The sequence below is a fragment of the Schistocerca piceifrons genome, chromosome 4, assembly GCF_021461385.2.
Source record: "Schistocerca piceifrons isolate TAMUIC-IGC-003096 chromosome 4, iqSchPice1.1, whole genome shotgun sequence".
Classification (NCBI taxonomy): domain Eukaryota; kingdom Metazoa; phylum Arthropoda; class Insecta; order Orthoptera; family Acrididae; genus Schistocerca; species Schistocerca piceifrons.
Window position 1 is genome coordinate 320769680 of NC_060141.1, and position 22893 is coordinate 320792572.

Consider the following 22893-nt stretch of genomic DNA (forward strand, 5'->3'; position numbering starts at 1 on the left):
CTGGTCTGAATCCGCATTGATAGCTTCCAATAATACTTTCTGTTTTAGGTGGAAAGTCTGCTAAACAGGATATTTGATAGTACTTTGTATATATAATATTTAAAAGTGTTATGCGTCTGTAGTTGCTGCATTCAAATAGATCTCCTTTCTTATGCACCAGACACGTTATCCCTACATTCCATTCTTCCGGTAACTCTTCCTTTTCCCAGATGAGGCACACAGTCTTGTAGATCCCACAATTTAGCTCAACTCCTCCAGCTTTCAATAGTTCAAATGTTATGTAGTCAGTCCCTGGTGCTTTATTGTTCTTCAGTCAGGCAAATGCTTTGTTCACTTCTCCTTGGGAAGGGGGAGGTACTATGGCATCATCTTCTGGAGCAACTGGGATATCTTCTACTTATACACAGGTTGATGTGCGGTTTAAATGCTCTTCTCTCACTATTAATTTTCTGATAAAATTTTCTAACATCATTTATTTTTACAATTGTCTCCAGTTCTTCAATCTGCTTTCTTTCCCATTCCCTTTTCTTTCTCTGATGCCGTTTCTTCTCTTTCCTTTTATCTTGATAATTTATCAAGCATTTTCCTGTATGCCAGATTTTTCTCCTGACTTATTCTCTTACACTCTTCATCAAACCAGGAATTCCTCGGTTGTTTTCCTTCTTTCCCTGGCAGGTCTTCTGCTGCTTTAATGACTGCATCCATGCAATTGTTCCATTCCTGATCCAGGTTATCACTTACACTTGCGGTGTATAATGCAAGATTCTCAGCAACCTTCTCAGAGTATGTTTTAGAGATGTCTTCATTTTTTAACTTCGATACCATATACTTACTTTGAAGTGTTCCTTTGACTTTTCTTGTATTGGATATTCGAGCTCTTAGTTTCACAATTACAAGGTAGTGGTCTGAATCTACATTAACTCCTCTGTAAGTTCGAACATCTAGTAAGTTTGAGGAATGCCTGCCATCAATAATTACTTGATCAATTTGGTTGAAGGTACACTGATCAGGGCTACACCATGTTGCTTTATGAACCCTTTTGTGATGCTACCTACAGCCATGTTATGTGACAGTGCAAACTGAATGACTCGGTGGGCATTGTCATTTGTGTATTCATGGAGGCTGTGCTTTCTTATTGCTGGAAGGTAATGTTCTTCTTTACCTGTCTGTGCATTGAGGTCTCCAATAATTATTTTAGTGTTATACACAGGACATCTGTCATAAGTTCTCTCAAGATTCTCAAAGAAGGTGTCTTTATCCTGGTCATCTGATACTTCTGTGGGTGCATGTACATTGATCAATGAGTAGTTTGAGAATCGGATATTCAATCTCATATGTAAAATCCTAAATGTTATCCCAGTGAATCCACTCACTAGGTGTTTAAATTTTTGTCTTACTGTGAACCCTGTACCACATTCATGGTGGCTCTCTGAACCATGGTTGAAAATTATCCAGCCTCCCATATCAAGCACTCCATCGTATTTCCTGTAGGGCAGTTATGCCTGCCTTGGTTTTATCGAGTTCATATAGCACTGAACCTCAGGGCCCCTGCCCTATACAGTGATTGTACATTACAGGTTCCAAGAAATACATCATGTTTTCATTTGCCTTTAACAGTGTCATATCGTCGTCTATAAATCTGTCCGGCTTCTTTACTCTGAGGTTTCTGAACAAGAATTTTTTTACAGGAGGGTGGTGTTAGCCGCTTGCCCAATCCTCAACTTGGAGGACCAGGATTTGTATGAGGTTTACTCCTTCACTACGCCTATAGTGCCCTATGTTGTGGGACACACTTTGTCTGGCTCCTTTGTCAAGACCACTCCCGTTTGGGTGAGCCTGCCAGTGCCTATGCTACCTCTGACACAGCTCTTGACTTCATCGGAGCACGCAAACCCTCCCGCCTGGCACTGAAGGTACCTTCGATAAGGTGGTATCCCATGGAACGGTTTCTTCTTCTAGGGTATTGATTCGATCATGCTAAAACAGTCTTGTCATCACATGACACTACACAACACTGCTAAGTTATATCTCCAGTGAAAATGTGCTAGCTAAGTTTTGTGTGGGCAGCATGAATAGCCTACAAAGAATGCAGCTGTGTTGTATTATTTACTGTAATGTATAGCTATGATAGGAGGAAGGCAATGGCAAACCACCTCCACTAAAACCTTGCCTAGTACGGCAGTGCAGATCTCCCGCATCGTTCCTTACGCTCTGTCGAGGAGTATGGGGCTTCATCACCACCACCATAGCTATGATAATAATCTTGTGGCTGAAGTTCTCTTTTTGTCCAGTTTTGCTTCCTAGTATACGACATGAAAAAATGGTTCTGTCTTAAGCAAACACAATTCTTCTTGTTTTAATACCAGTACATCAATAGGAGACATTTACCCACTTCAGTGGTTTGTTTTATTTACTTAGTATTACATATTGATGTTTGAGTGGGTAATATTTGCAGTACAACCATTATTTTTCTCCAGTTTGTCATATGCAGTTTTTACAGATTTATATATTTTGTGCTTCACAGAGGGTAGTTGAACTACGCTTTGTAACACACACACTTTGTCTAATGATAATGTTTTCCTTATTACAATAATTTGAGATTAGAGTTCAGGAGTTTGTTGTCATTTTGCGGTAGTTGGAAATTGTGGCACCTGGTGAAAAATGCCAAAAGATTATTTTGTATTTTTCATGTTTGTGTAATAGAATTTAATTGTATTGTATGTAAATTCAAAACCTGTGTACTAACCAATTATCATTAATCCTCATTGCAGGTAAAGCAGTGGCAGGAATCCTTACCACCACCAGAACAAATAGAGCCTAGTTGTTATGACACATTGCCAAATAACTGCTGTAACAGTATCAAAGAAACTTCTAAAAATGATTCTACAAGAAAAGCAAAAAGAGGAAACTCAAAGACAAAAAAACATTATGATACTGAATTTACTTGTCTGGAAGAAATGAAACTTCCTGAACCTGTTCATCATCAGATTCCATTTGCCTTTACAGAACACAGAAAGGATTCTCCAAATGGTAAAAATTTGCTTACCAACAGATCATTCTCAAAAAATTTAATCACCAACATTGGTTTAAGTTACAAACAATTCTTTCGAAGTGAACCAGACCTACGACTGATTATGAACAAGTCCAGTGTCGACAATGAAGCAAAAAGTCACTTTGGAAACATTATGAAAATTAGTTCTCATAGAATGCCTACAAACACTACAACCAAGAAAACTGGAACAAAGACACTGCCTGGCACTTATTGTGAAATTAAGCCTCTTCGGGTTGAACCTTGTTATTGTTGGGATAAAAATGCATTGGATGTAGAGAATGAGTCCCATTTGAAACACTGTGACAGTTCCATAATGTTGCAAGAGAATAACATTTCAGAACATACTGTACCTCACCTAAAACTTGGAGATTTCAGGGATATAAAGATGGGTAACTTGAAACAGAAAATGGATGTAAATGATATCCATAATAGCGACATACCATCTTTCGTGTACTCACCCAGTACTAGTATGTCGTCTACTGCAGTTTATTCTGGCTGTAAACATAAGGATGTAGGGAAAGATGTGAAAACTTTTGATGATTCTTCAACGTCATACAAAAATATACAACGTAGATGTACCTCAGTTAACAAAAGACCACATGGTACTGTGGGCTGTTCGAAAACAGACAGTAACCAGTACAAATCTGCTCAGAATGGATCTTGCCCATGTGTGTGTCAAATGGATAATTTGTGCCATAATTGTAAAAATATTGAACAACACAAGAAATATGTGTTGAGTACACCATATTGTGCAGCTAATAGTTTTTGGTGTAACTGTTGCAGCCATGTTGTCCCAAAGCACAGCTGTGGGGTTAATACTGAGACTACTTTACATACCAGGATGCCAGAACACACATCACACAAGTATTCATTAGTTCATTCTTTCTGTAGCTGTGGTGTCAACACAGATAAGAGAGATCTTACAGACTCTTCAACATTTCATGTTGAATTTGTTTCCAGTGCGAATGACACTTCTCAGAAGAAGAAACATGATTTGGGTGATCATAATGGGGTTGTAGATAATATCCGCAATAATTTTAGCAATAAAGTGCTATTTGTGCAGCATTCTCCATCTGCGACAAAAATGAGGTGCGTAGTGGTAAAGAATAAAATTGCTATCATTGTGTGTTGATTTCACTTCCTGTGGTTAACTTTTTAAAACAAGTGTGTGCAGTTACAGCGTTTCAAGCATTATAACACTAGAATTTAAATTTAGCAGATCAAGTTACTTTTATTATGGAGTGTTCATAAAAATATTTTCTTGCAGCAATGAGCAGAGTCCTTCAGCTGTTGCAGCCATTACAGATCAGGTTGGTACTCAGTCTTCAGCATAAATTTCATATTCTCGTGAATTTTGATGTTGAAATTATTTTAATTTTGATAATATTTTGATAATATAATAACAAGATAATTATTCAGCAGCAAAAATGACTGACCAATGTGTTTACATGAGAATGATGTGTTGACGCGTACTGTTGAAGCAGGAAAATTGCAAAGGCTAAGAAAGATGTGGTAGTAAACCTGTAAACTTAGGAAACAGTGGTATTAATATTCAATTCTATGCTAAACAAAATACAGTACAAGCAAAAAAGGAATGTAGTGATTACAATTGTCTGAATCTGTTTAATGCATAGCATACCTCAATAAGAATTACAGACGATATAAAAGAAAGTACAAAATTTTCATCATTGTGCAAGCATAGCAAATCAGAAACAAGCATATTTTTAAATCAAAATCTTTGACCCTTTGGATTGGCTGTATTAGATGTATCAACACTGCGTTATGCTCTTTGCTATATACATCTGCATTCCTCACACTTGAGGATTTCTGTTTATGGGGTTGAGGTAAAGACCTTATGTATGTGTCGCCTTTGCTAAAACCACTTTCAGAACTCAAAATACACATTTGTAATATGTACATGCTGGTAACTCCATATTTGCCTCAGAATGTATAGCTGAAATTTCTTAGATATTTCCAGTGTGACCAAGGAGTATCATCATACAGTCTACACATAAAGTTTGCAAAATAAATATATAAAACTAAAAAAATGCATTTTTGTTTTCATACTCTGTAACTCTTATAATTTTATTACTGTGCATTAAATAGTTACAGCCATTTGTAATTGCTATGTTCATTTTGAGTTGCCCTATATATTATAGGTCATACTAACACTATACTTTTTCTGTTCGATTTTAAATACTTTCCTGAGGAGTTGAGGGTGGGTAAAAAGAGAAAGGCAGAAATAAATTTAAGTTAACTTGCCACTGGTAATGTAGAATATGAGTAACATTGGTACGTTTTATATTGAGCCTACAAAACTGATTTAAAACAAAAGACTAAATTTTTTAAAGATCTACTATAAAGATATAATGGAAGTTAGTAGGACTAAATTTGAGTTGTTTACGGTCATTACACATGCAAAAAGGGATGAAAAGGGGGAAACCGTAGTTGTGAAAATGGTATGGACAGGAAACAATTCCAAGTCTTGGCTGTGGAGCAGAACACGCAACCAATGTTCTCCACAGATAAACAGAAATGAAGTATTTATCTGCTTGCTTGATAAAGGTTGCAAGTTTAATAATAAAGTCACTGGTGATCTGACAAAAAAGTGAAGTACTCAGAAGACATAGTCAGATCTCAATGTAATTTCATACACGTACACATGATTGACAGGTAAGTGATTAGAGATGCAATTCTCTGTGACACACCAGAGTACATTAGTGTAATTACCAGACCTAGTAGGGAATGCTGCATACTCGTAGGAGACAACATTATCAGCATGATTAATGGAAAATCTCATATAAGATGTGAAACAAATACTAACAAAGAGATAGAGGGGCTGGCCAGTACTTACCTCAGCTCAGTACAGCCGATAGATACACATAAAACAGTCAGCTGTACTGAGCTGAGGTAAGTACTGGCCAGCCCCTCTATCTCTTTGTTAGTATTTGTTACAACATTATCAGCACCTGACAAAATTTGGAATGAACCTCATTGTCTGTCTCCATTGGGCCAGCTGATCAAATCGAGCAATATTCAGGTTTGCATAACATTTGCATATGACAGTAGCCTGATATTGGGCTGCATGGGAATGCGAGGGCAGGCTTACTCATCGTCAAGATTCCAGTCATCTGAACTCCATAAGGGAAAATCATCATTGTGGACCAAGCTTATTTTAATCTCTTCGCATCTGCTGCTGCCATCTGACAACAAATAATTAGCTTCCTGTAACATTCTTTTTCATCACACACCATTGGTCAGAGACTAGCAGCAGTGAGATTAAGTAATAACTAATTACCGTCCATGTGTAGTCTGCCTGGGCCTTTAACACTACAACACAAACTGCTGTGTTTGTAGTTGTTCTGTGACCTAGAAGCGTGAACTGCTGATGGATGGTGACATGTTGCATTGAGCAAGGAGTCACAGTCCTGCATTACCCCAGATGACCACTGAGTATGGTGGCGATGAAGGGAGAAATCTCATTTTTCCAATGTTTTGGAGAGACACAGTGTTCTTACTCCTGATGCCATGATGTGCAGATGCCATCAGGTATGACGTCAGGTCACGGCTGGTAGTGATCGAGGAAACTCCAACTGCACAATGGTATGCCACTGACTTCCTGCATCCTCACATTTTAAGTCTCATGCAACAGTACTGTGGTGCCAATTTTCAACAGAACAATGTACTTCCACACATGGCACATATCTCTGTGTCTGCATGATGTTGAGGTACTCTCTTGGCCATCAAGATACCCAGACCTGTCGCCTATGGAACGTTTGTGGTACCAGCTTGTATGAAAACCGCCCAGTGCCAGTATCAGAGATATCAAAGACCAGTTACAAGAGTTCTTGCTTGCCTCAGGAGAGGATAAAATGTCTTCATGAATCAATGTGTGCTTCCAGGCCAAAGTGAGAGCAATGACATACTAATAAGTGAGCTTATACTGCTAACTTATTAGTAAATTTGACTCAATATTGTATTTGGTGGAAAAAATATCACTACCTTCTCAGCCTGCAGTTTTTGTCCCCCCCCCCCCCCCCCCCCCTTCTGGGTGCTTTGCTTGTTTTGTCTGCCAATTTAGATAATGTAAGGAGTGAAGGTAACAACTCGCTAAATAGTAGAGGTGTTAAGTCGTCAACAGAGACTTAATGAAATGCACAGGTTAGGAATGCTAAACTGGTGTGTTCAGTTTGGCTAAAGGCAGATTGTGCGCAGAAAATTAGGTTTGTTCAAAAAATTCTGGAACGTTGTCCACATTTTTTTTATGTTTACCGTTAACTTATTGTGCATGGTCTCCGAAATACTCTCCTCTACGAATGATACACCACTCCCAATGCCATTTCCACTTCTGCAAGCAGTCTTGGTATGCATCTTGCTTGATCACGTGAAGCAGCATCTGTGAATTTTCTTTCTTCCCACGTATTGTTGCAAATCTTTGCCCTTTCAGTGGGGTTTTCAACTTTGCCAATAAAAAAAGTACACAGGGGCCAGGTCTGGAGGGTATGGAGGATGAGGCAGTGCAGTGATTTCACTTTTTGTGCAGTAATCGTGCACCAACAGGGATGAATGTGCAGGTGCATCGTCATGATGCAAGAGCCATGAATTGCCTCGCCACATTTCAGGTCTCACATTTTCTCGCATGCATTGCATCATGTCCCGATAGTACCATCGATTAACAGCTTGTCACTGTGGCATGAATTCATGATGAACTAATCCTTCAAAGTAAAAGAAAACTATCAGCATGGCATTGACGTTTCACCAGACCTGATGAGCTTTTATTGTTCTTGGAGAACATTGTGAAGATTGAACCTTGGTCTCAACATCATAATTGTAGACCCACATCTCTTCACCAGTTACAATTCTCTTAAGGAACATCACGTTCTCATTCACACAATCCAAAGGCTATCTTCACAGATTGCAAGTCAAAGGTCCATGAGTTGTGGGATGAACTTGGTGGCAATACAATGCATTCAAGATGCTGTGTCAGGAGTTCATGACATGTTGTTGTTGTTGTTGTTGTTGTTGTTGTTGTGGCCTTCAGTCCTGAGACTGGTTTGATGCAGCTCTCCATGCTACTCTATCCTGTGCAAGCTTCTTCATCTCCCAGTACCTACTGCAACCTACATCCTTCTGAATGTGCTTAGTGTATTCATCTCTTGGTCTCCCCCTATGATTTTTACCCTCCACGCTGCCCTCCAATACTAAATTGGTGATCCATTGATGCCTCAGAACATGTCCTACCAACCGATCCCTTCTTCTGGTCAAGTTGTGCCACAAACTTCTCTTCTCCCCAATCCTATTCAATACTTCCTCATTAGTTATGTGATCTACCCATCTAATCTTCAGCATTCTTCTGTAGCACCACATTTCAAAAGCTTCTATTCTCTTCTTGTCCAAACTATTTACCGTCCATGTTTCACTTCCATACATGGCTACACTCCATACAAATACTTTCAGAAATAACTTCCTCACACTTAAATCTATACTTGATGTTAACAAATTTCTCTTCTTCAGAAACGCTTTCGTTGCCATTGCCAGTCTACATTTTATATCCTCTCTACTTCGTCCATCATCAGTTATTTTGCTCCCCAAATAGCAAAACTCCTTTACTACTTTAAGTGTCTCATTTCCTAATCTAATTCCCTCAGCATCACCCGACTTAACTCGACTACATTCCATTATCCTCGTTTTGCTTTTGTTGATGTTCATCTTATACCCTCCTTTCAAGACACTGTCCATTCTGTTCAACTGCTCTTCCAGGTCCTTTGCTGTCTCTGACAGAATTACAATGTCATCGGCGAACCTCAAAGTTTTTATTTCTTCTCCATGGATTTTAATACCTACTCCAAATTTTTCTTTTGTTTCCTTTACTGCTTGCTCAATATACAGATTGAACAACATCGGGAAGAGGCTACAGCCCTGTCTTACTTCCTTCCCAACCACTGCTTCCTTTTCATGTCCCTCAACTCTTATAACTGCCATCTGGTTTCTGTACAAGTTGTAAATAGCCTTTCGCTCCCTGTATTTTACCCCTGCCACCTTTAGAATTTGAAAGAGAGTATTCCAGTCAACATTGTCAAAAGCTTTCTCTAAGTCTACAAATGCTAGAAACGTAGGTTTGCCTTTCCTTAATCTTTCTTCTAAGATAAGTCGTAAGGTCAGTATTGCCTCATGTGTTCCAGTATTTCTACGGAATCCAAACTGATCTTCCCCGAAGTCGGCTTCTACTGGTTTTTCCATTCATCTGTAAAGAATTCGTGTTAGTACTTTGCAGCTGTGGCTTATTAAACTGATTGTTCGGTAATTTTCACATCTGTCAACACCTGCTTTCTTTGGGATTGGAATTATTATATTCTTCTTGAAGTCTGAGGGTATTTCGCCTGTCTCATACATCTTCCTCACCAGATGGTAGAGTTTTGTCAGGACTGGCTCTCCCAAGGCCGTCAGTAGTTCCAATGGAATGTTGTCTGCTGCAGGGGCCTTGTTTCGACTCAGGTCCTTCAGTGCTCTGTCAAACTCTTCACGCAGTATCGTATCTCCCATTTCATCTTCATCTACATCCTCTTCCATTTCCATAATATTGTCCTCAAGTGCATCGCCCTTGTATAGACTCTCTATATACTCCTTCCACCTTTCTGCTATCCCTTCTTTGCTAAGAACTGGGTTTCCATCTGAGCTCTTGATGTTCATACATGTGGTTCTCTTATCTCCAAAGGTCTCTTTAATTTTCCTGTAGGCAGTATCTATCTTACCCCTAGTGAGATAAGCCTCTACATCCTTACATTTGTCCTCTAGCCATCCCTGCTTAGCCATTTTGCACTTCCTGTCGTTCTCATTTTTGAGACGTTTGTATTCCTTTTTGCCTGCTTCATTTACTGCATTTTTATATTTTCTCCTTTCATCAATTAAATTCAATATTTCTTCTGTTACCCAAGGATTTCTACTAACCCTCTTCTTTTTACCTACTTGATCGTCTGCTGCCTTCACTACTTCATCCCTCAGAGCTACCCATTCTTCTTCTACTGTATTTCTTTCCCCCATTCCTTTCAATTGTTCCCTTATGCTCTCCCTGAAACTCTGTACAACCTCTGGTTCTTTCAGTTTATCCAGGTCCCATCTCCTTAAATTCCCACCTTTTTGCAGTTTCTTCAGTTTTAATCTACAGTTCATAACCAATAGATTGTGGTCAGAGTCCACATCTGCCCCTGGGAATGTCTTACAATTTAAAACCTGGTTCCTAAATCTCTGTCTTACCATTATATAATCTATTTGATACCTTTTAGTATCTCCAGGGTTCTTCCATGTATACAACCTTCTATCATGATTCTTAAACCAAGTGTTAGCTATGATTAAGTTGTGCTCTGTGCAAAATTCTATCAGGCGGCTTCCTCTTTCATTTCTTAGCCCCAATCCATATTCACCTACTATGTTTCCTTCTCTCCCTTTTCCTACACTCGAATTCCAGTCACCCATGACTATTAAATTTTCGTCTCCATTCACTACCTGAATAATTTCTTTTATCTCATCATACATTTCATCAATTTCTTTGTCATCTGCAGAGCTAGTTGGCATATAAACTTGTGCTACTGTAGTAGGCGTGGGCTTCGTGTTTGTCTTGGCCACAATAATGCGTTCACTATGCTGTTTGTAGTAGCTTACCCGCATTCCTATTCATTATTAAACCTACTCCTGCATTACCCCTATTTGACTTTGTGTTTATAACCCTGTAGTCACCTGACCAAAAGTCTTGTTCCTCCTGCCACCGAACTTCACAATTCCCACAATATCTAACTTTAACCTATCCATTTCCCTTTTTAAATTTTCTAACCTACCTGCCCGATTAAGGGATCTGACATTCCACGCTCCGATCCGTAGAACGCCAGTTTTCTTTCTCCTGATAACGACATCCTCTTGAGTAGTTCAACTGAAACGTTACATTCTTCTGCAATCTCTGAGACAGTCAGTCTTCGAATGGCATGCACAATTCCATTGACATTCCTGACATGAGTGTCATCGATAGATATCAAAGAGCGTCCTGAATGAGGGTCATCATTAACTTACATCCAGCCATTTTTAAACTGTATGAACCATTTTTAACACTGAGTACAGCTTAAGCACTCATCACCATAGGCTTCCTGCATCATTTTGTGTGTCTCTGTAAAGGTTTTCTTGAATTCCACGAAAAATTTAATGCAGACATGTTGCTATAACTCTGCCATCTCAAAATTTGCAAACTGTGTCGAATGTTCTACTCAATACTGCACTGAACAATAACTAACAGACATACAACAATGAAACTTCCAGCAGAACACAGGTGTGTGCATGGATGCCAACTGAATTTCGCACCAATGGTTTGTTGGAGCGAATTGCATTTGCGTGTGTTGCATTTCACTCTGTTGGTGTGATATTACAAATGTTCCAGAATTTTTTAAACAGAGCCCGTATAATGATGTTGAGTGTTGGGAGGGGGAGACTGTCAAGAGGAGGCTGTGAATGTAGTTAACTCATGAAGCAGGGACTAGTGAGGAGTGAGGTTAGAAGGATTATAAAATCGAAGGGTGTGTTGCAAGGACAGTTCCTATGTACATAATTCAGAAAAGCAGTTGTTGATGGATAGATCTAGATGGCACAAGTTTTGAAGCAACCATTGAAATCTAGCATTTCGTCTTCAGCAGCATGTTCAATCCTTGAGTTGTCACCTCCGCTCTTGGTTTCAGTCAAGCAGTGGCCATTCGTTTGGATGGGCAGCTGGTGAGTGGTTGTGCCCGCATAAAATACTGTAATGAAGTCACAGGAAAGCTGGTATATTATATGATTCCTTTCACAGGTGAGCCTGCCACTGATTGTATAGGATGTGCCTGTTTTGGGACTGGAGCAGTGTGTCGTGAATGGGTGTATTGGACAGGTCTTGCACGTGGATTTCCCAGGGGGATGACAGAAGTGTGTAGGGGTGGCAGAAGGATGGTTTAAGTTATTTTTTTGATTGGGTAGTTGGCACAGTACCACTTTGGGAGGGGTAGGAATGATTGTGGGTAGGATGTTTCTCATTTGCAGGCATGATGATAAATAGTGAAAGTGCTGTTGAAGGATACGATTCAGTTGTTCCTGTCTGGAATTACTGGAATTATATGGTGTGAGCAGGGAGATGCTCCTTTGTAGTGGGTTCTTTGAGATGATCAGAGGATTAGTTCCTGTGTGTGTTTATGGCATGGAAAATCTGCCTGCAGACTAGGTACGTGGATTAATGCATGTGAGAAGGCTTTAGACTAGGGTGTCCAAGCTGCAGCCTGTGGGCCGCATGAATCCAAAAGCAAGTATCGATCGCCCAAGAAGTGAGCATCTATCACACAACTGGAAAAGAAATAATTATTCTGTTCATGTGAATTTAAGATAAATTGAATATTTTTAATTTGAGGTAAGCTAAAAGGTTGGATATCTTTGCTTTAGACTTTCAGCATGCTGGCCAAAGGACTGCTTGTCACTGTAGTTTCACTGTCCATGGATGGCCAGACTATATTATAGTGACTTTTTGGTGTGGAATGCAAACAGAATGCTGGTACTGTTGGTGGTTAGTGCAGCTGGTATGGACAGAGGTTTGGGTGGTGCCATTAGAGAGGTTAGTTCAAAGACCGGGAGGTGGTTCGCTGAACTGAGGAGGGCCAGGAGCACATCAGATGGGAGAGCATATTTTGAGACTGTGGAAAGTATATGTTGGCATTGGATCCATGTGTTGGCATTGGATCCATGTGTTGGCATTGGATCCACGTGTTGGCATTGGATCCACATCATGAAGATACCATCATTGAACCTGTGGTTTGAGATTTTGGGTATTTAGGGGAAGGTTTCCTGTAGATGACCAGTTAACAGGTTGGTATACAGGAGTGTGTCATAGCAGTGCCCATGATTGTGCTATGGATTTGTTTTTATGTGTTTCACACAAAGAAGTAGTAAAGGTTCCTAGCCACCCAAAATCCCAATCATTTGTTTGGCCACCCATTGACAGAGCATTTGGAGTGTACAAGCAGTCCGTCCTCCAGTATACTGAAGGTCTTTCTAAGGAGTTCACAGACAGGCACTACTCCTTGAACCTATTCTGTAAAGAGATTGCCTCTGCCATATTCATAGTTCCTTTGACCAACCTCAGGATTCAGTTGCAGAGGAGCATCCTCTCACCAGTCAATATCACCCTGCACTGTGACAACTCAATCATATCCTTCACAAGGGCTTGGGCTGCTTATCATCTTACACAGAAAGGAGGAACATCCTATCCACTGTTCATTTTGCTTCTCCCACAATGGTATTCTCCTGCCCATAGAACCAGCAACATATTCTTGTCTGTCCTTATACCACACCTACATTGACACCCTTGTTGTATGGGTTATACTTATGTGCAGTGGCAGCCAGTTGTCATTTGCTGATGTGCTACAGCACACTGTAAATATCACACTAAAATTATGCCATATCTCCTAGAACGTGAGCCAAAAATCACACTAAAATTACACCATTTCTCTAGGAAGGCATTCCAAATTCACACTAAAATTATGTCATTTCTCTATGAATGTGTAGTGGTATGCAAGTAAAACAGACAAAACATGTGTTTTAGTACTCTCTTTGACTAGAAGCAGAAGGCACTGTCAGATCCTGTGAAGATGGTCAGCCACACTATGATCAACTCAATGGAGGGGTGCAGCTATCTGTTTTTGACTGTGCATACTCTGATGGACATCATCCCTTCCAGCACTACGAGTGCTATGTTGCTCACAGCACAGGGTCACTATTTTTCTTTGAAATTGCATGTAACAAATTGTGCAAGCATAGAGTAAAAGGGGTGGGGGTGGGGATCGGGTGTTTGAGGAGCAGTTGCAGTAACAGCTCCATAGGCGAGTGATTACCTGCACTGAGTGGCAATTCGTTGTTCTGGGATCAGTTCCTGTTGCTACCAACATTTTTTCCCTTCCTCAGAATGTTAAACAGTTAATTATAAAAATTAAATATATTTGAACAGTTCAGTTTATATTGTGAAATTAATATAATGAATTTAGTTAAGATTACACCCTTGTATGTCAAAAGGCTACAAATAGTTGTTGCATTAGACATTTACAGCAATAGACAACTTTTTTTAATCCATGTAACATAATCATTACATTAACAAATAGAACTGTTTGGCCATGTCAGTCCGCAGCTCGTGGTCGTGCGGTAGCGTTCTCGCTTCTCATGCCCGGGTTCGATTCCCGGCGGGGTCAGGGATTTTCTCTGCCTTGTGATGACTGGGTGTTGTGTGATGTCCTTAGGTTAGTTAGGTTTAAGTAGTTCTAAGTTCTGGGGGACTGATGACCATAGATGTTAAGTCCCATAGTGCTCAGAGCCATTTGGCCATGTCAGTTGTTAGCTTACAATTCCATGTTGCAGTCAAAAAATCCTTTTAATTCATAGAAGAGGGTTAGCAGCAAGCCATTTATTTAATGTTTTCCTAAATTCACTCTGGAAGGTATTGTACCTCCTGCAGAAACTTCTTAAATAGTTTGTGGCCCACTAGCCCATAGGTATTGTTTGACTTTGATAATCTATGTTATGACATATGTATGGAACTATTATTTCTTGTGTTGTGACCATGAATATTATTTCTACCTTTTGCTTCATGTAGATTCTTTTTTGTATAGCTTAACACTTGGAATATATACAGATTTATAACAGTCATTATTTTACATTCAGAGAACAAACGCTTACAATGCGCTTTATGCTGAGAACATGTAATGACTGATTGCTTTCTTCTGCAGAAGTAATATGTTTTGAACATGGCTTGAGTTTCTCCAGACCATATGACAGGTAGTTTGAAAAAGTGCAAAATAAGATGTTTTAACATAAGCTTCAGGTACACATTTCATATGATCTGAACAAGTAAATTCATCTGGATAATTTAACACTAATGTATTTTATGTGTTGCTTCCAGGACAATTTGTCATGTAGGTGTATCCGCAAGAACTTTATATAACAGGGATTATTAGAAGTACTTCTGTCCTTTAGGCTAAATACCATTTTTTGTGTTTTGTTCTCATTCAGGACAAACCCATTTGACCAGAACCAATATGACGCCTGGGCGAGTGTATTGTCAGTAGTTTCAGCCTTCTAGGCCGTTCTCAAGTGGTTTTGTGGTTCTGTAATAGACAACTATGCCTTATGTACTGAAATGCCAGCAGCTTTAAATTTGTTTTTTCTATTTTTTTTGGTTCACTTGTGAACCTCAGGAGGATAAAGTGAGATTTAAAGTTAGGTAATCTCTTCTAAATGTAGATTTATCAGAAGGGCTTAGGACAAGGCTCCCTGATTTGGCCCAAACAATGTGAATAGAAGCCAGTGGATACACCTTTCAGGTTCTAAAATATTTTGCTGGGGTGGGACATAGGGAAAGGTTAAACACTCTGAAAAGATTTTTGTACAGAGTAGAGGAAATTTCGAGCAATAGATCTCGGAATGGAGCAGTAACAGAGTGGATAAGAGTGCTGTTTCTCAGTTGTGCAGCTGGGGTTCAGTTCCCACTTGGTCCATAATTTTTTTCTTGCCTTTTATTTTATTTCTCACAACAATAAGTGATAATTATAAAATTTAAATATATTTAAACATTCAGTTTGTATAGCTAAAATCAATATATTGAGTTTAGTTACGAGTATTACCTTTGTAAGTTAAAAGGCTATACCCCATCACATTTTAGCACACTGGTAAAATTTTGCACAGTAACTTCTGCACAGCCTTAGTGTAGGCATAACCATTCAACAGCTGTCCATCTTAACAGCCACCACCAAAATGTGGCAAAGTGTAGAGTTGGCCACCAAATAATACAACATGCCACTGAGCACAAAATGGTCGATTTCAGTGGCTGCTTCACAACTTGCGCCATTTAGATCGTTCCCTTCTATGATGATTATGATGATGATTGGTTTGTGGCACTCAATTGTGTGGTTATCAGCACCTGGACAAAGTCCCAATCTTTACACAGTCCAATCTCGCCACGTTCACGAATGATTATGAAATGATAAGGACAACACAAACACCCAGTCCCCAATCCGGCCAGGAATTTAACCTGGGATCCCTTGATCCAAAGGCAGCAATGCTAGCCACTAGACCAGGAGCTGCGGACTCTCTTCTCTGAATTATCAGAGGGACATTGTCCTTGCTATACATACTTTGATCCTGTAGTTCTCATTCTCTCAAACTTGACTAGACCCTGCCCCACATTCATTTCCACCCATGCACCATAACATAACTTCACTCATCCTTCCTCTGTTGTATTTTCCCCTCTCAATCCTCTCCTCCATGTCATTGTGTGCTGTGTGCACTTCCCTTGGCCTGCAGCCAGAATGAGCTCCTTGGTGCCATTTTCTATCCTGTGTGTGTGTGTGTGTGTGTGTGTGTGTGTGTGTGTGTGTGTGTACACTGTATAGCTTTAATTAAGAGGAGTTGATCCAAAAACCAACAATGTTTCCAATCTTGTTTATGTGTCTGTCAATGACTCACCAGCATCTCAGCTATTTGATGAATTGTTACCATTACTCCTTACATTATTTAAATTTAGTACTTAATAGAAAAAGTGTGCCAAAGTCAGTGAGAGTGCAAATAACAGTGATTTCGACATAGTCTCACAATGTAGGTATATACCTAACTTGATGGTGAAAATTGGAATTGGTTTGCCCATTCACTTGGAAGTAGGTTTCATAATTTTGGGCACTTGAGTTTGGCATATAGAATTTGTTTATAGCTTCCATTTTTATATATGTTACTTTTCAGCTGTCAATTTGTAGCAGTTGTGTGCTTTTAATTACATACTATAGAAGATGTTAACTAATCTATGGGAAACTTCTGGGGGAGGTGGATAGAAAACTTAAAAAGAAGCAAAAAAGTTTTTGTTGTTACATGCTTGCTTCATTTCTGTATTTTTTCCGATTGGTTCAGCAATTACTTTTTCTTTTCAACTGTTATGTTCTGATGGCTAAACGAAATGCTCAAAATGTTTATCATTAGCTTTAAAGCAGGTTTGTAAACTCCGAATCAAGAATTGTCTTACTCACTTCAACATTCCAGGTGTCTGCTGTATTTCATGAAATCCTTCTTGAAGACACTAGCGAAAAATTTGAACATTCATAAAAGGTCTTGAAAATACTAGGTCCTTTCAACCTCCCCAAAAATAAAAATCCAGCAGGTTGAGATCAGGTGATCAAGCGGCCAAGATGTTTAATAAATGGAAATGCTGACTTAAAATAGTTCTCACCTGTGGAAAAAGTGTGGTGGTATCCCATTTTGCATGAAGCACCTGTTCTTATGTAAGTGTAATGGAATGTCTTCCAGCAAAATATTTAAATGTTCCTTTAAAATTTCACTCTATAATGCTCCAGTAAGTATTCCATGGAAAGTGAAAGGTCCAGTTAATCTGTCTCCAGTTGTTGTCGCCCCATACATTAATGCTAAACTGATGTTTAAGTCCTATTTCCAAAACGATGTGAAAATTCTGGTCTCCATTCCTGGTAAACTTTGCTTCATCAGTGAATAATATGGTGGACAGAAAGTGTTGGTCCTGAGCACACAACCCCAGTAACCAAGTACAGAAAGCTTTTCTGTTTCAGTAAGATCTTGCACACTCTTAAAATGATACGGCTAATGGAGTTGCTCTCGTAACACTTTCCACACTGTCATATGACTCACATTCTGTTTCTGCTTGTTTTCTGATACTACTGCAGTTATTGTTCACAACATGAAGTACTCTATCATCTAAATCAGGTGTTCTAACACTATTTTTATCTTCCACAATGAAATAACCTTTCCTCACAAGAGGCTGCTTCCACGTCATATATTCTTTGAAAGGCCTTATTGTTCAGTAAATGTCTATTAGGAAATATTTCAGCATACAAATGTCTAGATTCATATGCCTGACAATTTGCAAGTCTTTACATCAGTTGCATGTCTGTTATGTGCTAACTAGAATACATTTTAGCCAGAAATGTCCAGTACATACTAGTCCAATAAGAATACATCTGAGCAGGCATCATGCCTGTGACTGGAAGTCAGAGACAACACATTGCTCTCCAGCTGAGGTTGCTAGCACATGCTCATTTGGTGACGTCCGCCTTGGAAATACCTGGTTTGATTTCTGGTGGGAGAAGATTGTTCAGTACACACTAAACACTAGTCCAATAAGAACTGTACACTAAGCTTCCTCTACTGATTGTGTTCTCAAAACCATGGCAGTTAAGATAAATGTAAGAAAGCTTTGTCTTAACACTTTCTGAAACAAAAACATGTGAAAAGAAAAAATAACTGTAAAACCAAACTGGAAATTTGAAAACAAAAAGATGGGTATGATGCGAACTTGTAACAACAAAAAGTATCTGTAACTAAGAAAATAGAAACTGACCGTATGCATATATGACTTTTTTTTCATCTTTGTAAGTCCTATATTCATCAGAGGTTTCCCATATATTAGTTAGAACTCTGCATATTTAAAAAAATCTCTAACCTTCTGTGTTAGAAAGTGCATCAAAACCATTTGTTTTTAACTACATGAATTTCAACCTAAAATGTTTCCATGCTAGACTGAAGTAATAAAGATTGGACGCTTTCTCCGTGCTCCATCACCCTGAAGAGAGTGATGTAGGCGAGCATTTTGAAATGCTGATAGAGCAGTGTAAATTCCTACTTTTCCGAAAGCTTGATTTTAAAAACTACTACTTAAAAATTGTTGTCAGAAATGCTTGTACTCAAGCTCAGTAGTAAGTCCCCATAGGGATGAAGCAGTTGATTCACTAACTGATGCTAACAGGTGATTTTATTGCATTTCAGGGGTATTTTGATTATGAGATATATGTTGCAACCTCTAGATTTAGAACCCCAAGAAATTTTGTGGTTTTGCCAAAAATGTGAGCAGGCATGCTGTTTTAATAGCTCAGCTTCAACTTGCTTATATTGGGTCATTTTAGAAAAATTAGTGAAAAAATACTCAAGCTCACTATTGCACTCTCATTGTATTATCTACAATAAATGTGATGACAAATTAATGTCCATGTGCAAAACGTGTGTAACATTAGTTATTGCTACTTTGACAATTGGTGAAGGCCCAGACATGATTCCCAACCAAACTCTTCGGGTCATATTGCTACAACTAGGTTTTGTTACAGTATTGATCTGTGGTGTTGAATATTAATTTTGATATGCAAGTAGTGAACTCTTTAAACAGGCTTTCAAAATTAGACCCATGTAGCTCATGAACTGACGAGTGTTCTCAACATGCCCGCAGCAGTGGTCATATGACTTGCACACCGACACAATGAGTCCTGAACACAGTGCAACAGGGTTCGCTGGTAGGTAGCATACCACCTGCTTCAAGTAAAGCTGGCTACGTGGTGTGTGCTTATTTAAGTGCACTTGATACGGTTGGATTTCCCCATTGTAGGGGATGATGCCAGTGACATAATCTGTCCTGCAGCTGCTTCCTATTCTCTCTCTGCATCCCCATTAAAACTGTCTGTCCAATTGTTCCTTTCTGCCAGGACTTCACATATACCATTCTAAGATAAGACATTTAAACTAAGTGCTTTTGGTTTGTGTACTAAGTATTTTACTGAATTGGAGAGAGAATTATTAACAAGTCATTTCTTGTTGTAGGATGCCCGTGATTTGGCGCAGTGTTTGGAAGAAGTAAATAACATAGCTAGTCTTCTCAAGGCTCAGTCAGAATCAATTATCGAAGTTGTCACAGCAAATTTGGCAGACCACGTAGGAAGTGGAGAGACTAGAGTTTTTGATGTATCTGGTATACCTTAAGCTTTTTACTATTGATTTTACAAATATTTATTGTATATCAGTATTACTATAAAATGATATTGTAGATTATTGTCTTGCTTATCTTAGATTTTTCACCATCTGGAATTGGTTGTTAAGCCTAATCTGAAATTTAATTATGTGGAAAAGATAGAAAAAAACTGATGCTGTTTTGAATTTGGGTGAGTGGAGGCATGAACGTAATGCTTACTGGTGTTAAACTGTTGTTTGGGCACTACTGGCCACAAAAAAAAAAAAAATCAAAGAAATTACTATTATAATAAAGTCTCTCTTAACTATGTGATATACCAAAGAAGTTAAAGTATTACAAAAATCATTGTATTTATCCAGGTGTGGTAACTACAGTTTCACACACGGGTTATTTATGTTTATAACATTGAGGCATGTGAATAAACAGTGCCAACATGACATTTGATAAAGCATAGTGTAAGAAAAAGGGACAAAGGAACTTTCTTTAGGCTTTCATGGATTTCGGTTGCCCTTTTGTTTTACATTTTATGGAGAAGTGAGAGATTTCAGATTAAGGTAGTCTTCTGTTAAGGGTGTGTAAAAGAATAACTTTTCTTTTTTGAATCTGAAATGGACCTGCATGGTTTATGTAGGTTTCAAGTGACGTAAGAATTCAGTGATCAGATTTAAAGACATGAAAAAAGTTGTACCAGCATTTTTAAAAAGTGACTCTTTTATTTCCATTTTTTGTCATTTCCTCCATTACACTGTTAGACTTGCCTTCAACACCTTGGCACTTTGTGATGGGTCACTATTTAGTTTCAAACAGTTACAAAAACGTTTTAGAGGTGGCAAAGTGAAGTGTGTTTTATATTGCAATTCGACACATTTAGCGTTTGCCATTCGTACAGTAAATATTCCTTGTGCAATACTGCTGTAATAGTTCGTAGTGAGTTTCCCCCTACTCGAATGCGCAAAGTAAAACTTCTAATATTTCTGGTGCCATATTTTTTAGGCATTAAAAATTAACATAATTTGCATGTATCCCAGCAAAGATGTGAAAATAATTAGAACAAAAACTGAGGACACAGTTTCTCAGCATATATTGGATCTCTATCCATCATATCAGATTCATACTTCTACTCTTCCAGCACAAATTATCTCATTGTTTTGTAACTGCTGAAAACACAGCAGTCACGAACTAAAGCGGGCCACCACTATACTAATTTTGTGGAAATTGATGTATCCCGTCCGAATAGCTTGTGGATGGTGAATGAGCACCATTGTATATAAAGGCATCGACCGCCGTTCAACATAAGTTCACCTTGTTGCAGAACCTATAAACAAGCCTCACTCACAACTCATTTTCACGTTGTGATTAGGTACAACTATTAGTCTTTTACAGGTGCCAAGTAAGCAGTATGTGGTATGCATTTACCATTAATATTGTTTAAAAATATGGTACTTAAAGTTCCTTGTGGCCTTCAGGGGGATAACAGCACAGTTTAAACATGACAAAGTTCCTCGCCCTCACAAGTAAGCTTTTAAGCTTGCACTCTGCTCACCAGAGGTTAAATTTTTTTTCCCTCACCCACTATATGTGTACAATTAAGACTGATAAATCAGAACAGTATTATGATTGTGATATGTTTTTAAAATACTATTTATTCAAAAGACTATTTTGTTTTTATTTTATTCATGTTATAATTATAGCTGATGACTTTTTTTCTTGCCAGTTGTTTTACCTTACCTGTTAATTTTATATAATACCTACTCAAAATTTTATATAAAATTTGTATTAGCTATAGTTGATGAATAAAGATTCATACACACTCAAGTTGTTACTAATTTTTGGTGGTGATTTGAGGCATCAAATGTTGTACTTAAAAGAAGACCTTATCTGTCAAAGTTATTTTTGTATCAATGAAAATAATCAATTTTTAGAAACACTGCAGGGGCATCTTCATTGCTCCTGCAGAGTGCAGCCAAGAATTGTCATGAAGATGGAAATTTGGGTTATGTGAGTTGCGTGACATCAGGTGAAATATCTAACCAGGCCCTCATACTTGGCAGGAGATGCTTCATGCTCACTGTGCACTCAGAACTGAAAAGAGCAATGTGATACGATCAACAGGCATACTACACACACACACACACACACACACACACACACACACACACACACACATTCTCTGCGCAAAGCTTCATCAGACTTTCACTGTGGTTTCCATTTTGCACCTGTTTGGACCTTACTCTCCGAATAGCCCTCATATGAGATATTCAGCGATCACAGGCCCTGCAGAGCACAAACTGGCTCCATTCCTTCCTGTTTTGGGCCCGGTTCCTCCAGGTGTCTCCAATTCCCAGGGTTGCTAGGTCCTTCGCCAGTTCATCCATCCAATGAAGTGTTTGGTGTTTGGTTTCCCCACTAGTGCCATCTTCACCTGTCTTCCATCTGGCATACGGGCTACATGTTCCACCCATTGTATTCTTTTGCTCTTTATCTTCTGTAGGATAGATGGTTGTTGCATCAGAAGGTAGATTTCCTCATTTTTCTTCCTCCTTCATTCTCAGTTGTCTAAAACTGGTCCCCATATCTTCCTCATTACTCTTCTTTCGAATATTAATAGCTTTTCACTTTCTCGCTTAGTCATGCTCCATGTTTCTGAACTGTACATTACTGCGGGGCATATCACTGTGTTGTAGGTTTTCATCTTAGTGTTCACTGAGATCGAATTAGAGCCAAGCGTCTGAGGGAATGCATGTATTTCATTCCCACTGCTATTCTTTCCTTGATGGCCATTTTTATGTTGTTGTCCGTGGTAAACAAAGATCCCAAGTATTTGAACTGGAGTACTCTCTTGAACCTCATGCCATCTATATCAAGAAATTCTTCCTGCTCGTCTTCTTCCTAACTGCATGAACTCTGTTTTGTCTCTATTCACTTTGAGCTCTACCTTCTGTGCATAATTGTCCATTTTCTGGTACATTTCTTTCAACTCGTGCTTTGATTCACTTAGTACTACTATGTCATTTGCATACGCGAGACAATTGAAGTTACCGTC

General features: G+C 38.8%; 1 protein-coding gene across 2 annotated transcripts in view; it reads left to right on the forward strand.

Annotated features, from left to right (window-relative positions):
- Positions 1–21592, forward strand: part of LOC124795382 — a 42762-nt gene extending 21170 nt beyond the window's left edge. The window contains exons 3-5 of one of the 2 annotated variants that reach the window (XM_047259392.1): positions 2772–4141; positions 4320–4362; positions 19703–21592. In XM_047259392.1, the coding sequence (XP_047115348.1) occupies positions 2772–4141; positions 4320–4362; positions 19703–19861 (1572 nt within the window). In that variant the 3' untranslated portion in view covers positions 19862–21592. The remainder of the gene's footprint in view (positions 1–2771; positions 4142–4319; positions 4363–19702) is intronic. The other variant, XM_047259393.1, reaches the window with a different exon arrangement.
- Positions 21593–22893: the final 1301 nt, after the last annotated feature.